The sequence below is a fragment of the Sinocyclocheilus anshuiensis genome, unplaced genomic scaffold (genome assembly GCF_001515605.1).
Source record: "Sinocyclocheilus anshuiensis isolate Anshui unplaced genomic scaffold, SAMN03320099.WGS_v1.1 scaffold936, whole genome shotgun sequence".
Lineage (NCBI taxonomy): Eukaryota > Metazoa > Chordata > Actinopteri > Cypriniformes > Cyprinidae > Sinocyclocheilus > Sinocyclocheilus anshuiensis.
This window is the reverse complement of record NW_015552621.1, coordinates 838,024-840,753: the sequence shown is the minus strand read 5'-3', so window position 1 is coordinate 840,753 and position 2,730 is coordinate 838,024. Positions and strand designations below refer to the sequence as shown.

Below are 2,730 nucleotides of genomic sequence, written 5' to 3'. Positions count from 1 at the left end.
ATTAGACAGCATGATTATTGCACAGGTGTGCCTTAGGCTGGCCACAATAAAAGGCCACTTTTTATTGGCCACACACACATATAAATGTCTGTAATTTATTTCACATTCACATTAATATATTATTTTTAAATATAGAATTAATATAATTAAATATGATTTACACAGTTTTACATAATCATACATCATATATATTCTCATTTCTGTCTGTAAGGTGCAATTATAATGCAAGTAATTCTTTTACTATTCCTTTTACTGAATTCTTAATCAAAACATATCTATGGAATTGTAGAAAATTAATCAAAACATAATAAAAAAAAAAAACATTGTGTCCAGATAGAATGAGAATGACACTTTTTTTGTATTACAAAAATAAGAAATTCAGGGAAAATGTCAGTGAAAAATAAATTGTACTGCCTTAAAAATAGGCTTCATTTCCTTATATGCAAATATTTACTTTATGCAAATTATACCTTATTTAATTTTATTTTAGTATCAAGTATGAACTGCACAATTTATTCAGTTTGATCTAATGCAGACTACTGTACCAGACAAACTAAAGCTGGACTCGTGTAGGTCTCTCACTCCCCCGTGGCGCGTGCAGGGTCGTGGGTTCATGTCCCCATCTGAAGGGCCCACTTCCTTCTTCCCTGAATTCTGCACTGCAGCTACGTCTCCAGTGTAGGGCGCACGCTCCACCCCCTTGAGTGCTTGACACTGAGAGAAGAGGGTCACAAACAAACAGTCGAGGCACTGCGATACGCAGTCATAAAAACATGATATAATGGAGTGAGAGTTTAAGTTTGAGTACCTTCTCCCTCTGGACCATTTTCTTGTACAGGTAGTCTGGGAAGGTTCGGAGAGGGTAGAACTTTCCTGAGCCCTCAGCACAGGTGAAGATGCCATTTTCATAGACCACGCGACCACGGCTGATGGTTACCAGCGGGACGCAGTGACAGCGTAGGTTCTCGTACAGATTTACATCTCCACCCTGCCATTGAGTGGTCACAGAGATGGTCCTACAGACACACAAAACCATGTAAAAACGTGTCATTTCATTTTGCAATACTTGGTATATGAAATATTTTTGAATTCTCAGCTGATCTGAATTTAGTTCATTATTTTGGATACCTTGTTGATTCTGGATCCCAGACGACCACATCAGCATCGGCTCCAGGGATGATCCTGCCCTTCCTGGGGTAAAGGTTGTAGATCTTTGCAGCATTGGAGCTTGTGACAGCAACAAACCGATTCTCATCCATCTTGCCTCCGACCTATTAAGAAAGATAGATAGAATGAGCTAAAAAAGGTTTTTTTTTATTCTTGATGCATCTGTCATTTCCTGTCCTCTCCATGATTTTTTTTTGTCTTTGGCAACATAACTGTCTGTAATATGAATGTTATATTAATATTAATACAATATTGTTATATAATTTATAACTTATTATATATTATTTATATACACTACCATTCAAAGGGTCAGAAAGATTTTTTTAAAAGGAACAAATAATTTTATTCTGCAAGGATGCATTAAATTGATCAAAAGTGACAATAAAGACATTTGTTACAAAATAAATATTCAAATAAATGCTGTTCTTTTGAACCTTCTATTCATCAGAATCCTGAAAAAAAAATGCAGCACAGTTTCCAAAAAAAATATTAAGCAGCACAAGGTTTGACACTAAAGACTCAGGAATCATCACAGGAATAAATTAGGTTTGAAAAAAAATGAACATATAAAGCAGTTATTTTAAATTGTAATAATATTTCACAATATTACTGTTGTTTGCACAGTATTTTTAATTAAATAAAGGAATCCAAATAATTGGTGAGCATAAGTAACTTCTTTTACAAACAAGTCACATGTAACTAATATTCAGGAGCTACACTTTCAGCATACTAACTGTAAGTATTAATGATTATCATGACTTTCACCCACTGAATTTGCTGAATTTAAGACTGTTTTTAAAATCACAATTTGCATACGATCAGTACTTTCCTGTTAGTGTTTTATGAAGTATTATAAAGGATATTATAAGTATTACAAAAATGGTACATCAGACTTGTCTTTATTTTCAAAGTATTCATTCATGCATACATTTTAGCCTAATACTGCTCACAACCATTAAGGAAGGGGTTTACAATAATTCTGTCAACTGTTAGAAACAGCTGCATCATAAGTTAAGTAATAATTCAAATAATTGTTAGTTTTTCATAAATACATTTCTCATCAAAATGTATTTAAAGTTAATCATTACAGCAGACTAAGTAGGTGAAAGTCTGGTAATAAATTAACATTAATGATATCCATTAAAGGGGTCATATGATGTTGCTAAAAATAACATTATTTTGTGTATTTGGTGTAATGAAATGTGTTTATGTGGTTTAAGGTTCAGAAAACACATTATTTTCCACATACTGTACATTATTGTTTTTCCTCTATGCCCCGCCTTTCTGAAACGCTTCGATTTTTACAAAGCTCATCGGTCTGAAAAAGCGAGGTGTGCTCTGATTGGCCAGCTATCCAGTGCGTTGTAATTGGCCGAATTCCTCAAGCGTGTGATGGAAATGTTACGTCCCTTACCATATTGTGATGCCTGCGGCAAACACATGTGACAACCCCGTGCTGGACTCCGCTTCATCCACGGTGAAAGCCCATCCGGCGATCCACAGCGCAAAGTTGATGTATTTCCACAGCGACCAGCATGGATCAGCTCCAGGCATGACGAAGCG

The 2,730-nt window shown here is 35.1% G+C and overlaps 1 protein-coding gene across 1 annotated transcript in view; it reads right to left on the bottom strand.

Moving 5' to 3' along the window:
• LOC107666251 (dihydropyrimidinase-related protein 5-like) overlaps positions 1–2,730 on the bottom strand; it is a 21,640-nt gene that overhangs the window by 638 nt on the left and 18,272 nt on the right. Inside the window, exons 10-12 of the mRNA XM_016457468.1 lie at positions 1,129–1,271; positions 809–1,016; positions 546–714 (exon numbers count right to left, since the gene is read on the bottom strand). Of these exons, the coding sequence (XP_016312954.1) occupies positions 546–714; positions 809–1,016; positions 1,129–1,271 (520 nt within the window). The remainder of the gene's footprint in view (positions 1–545; positions 715–808; positions 1,017–1,128; positions 1,272–2,730) is intronic.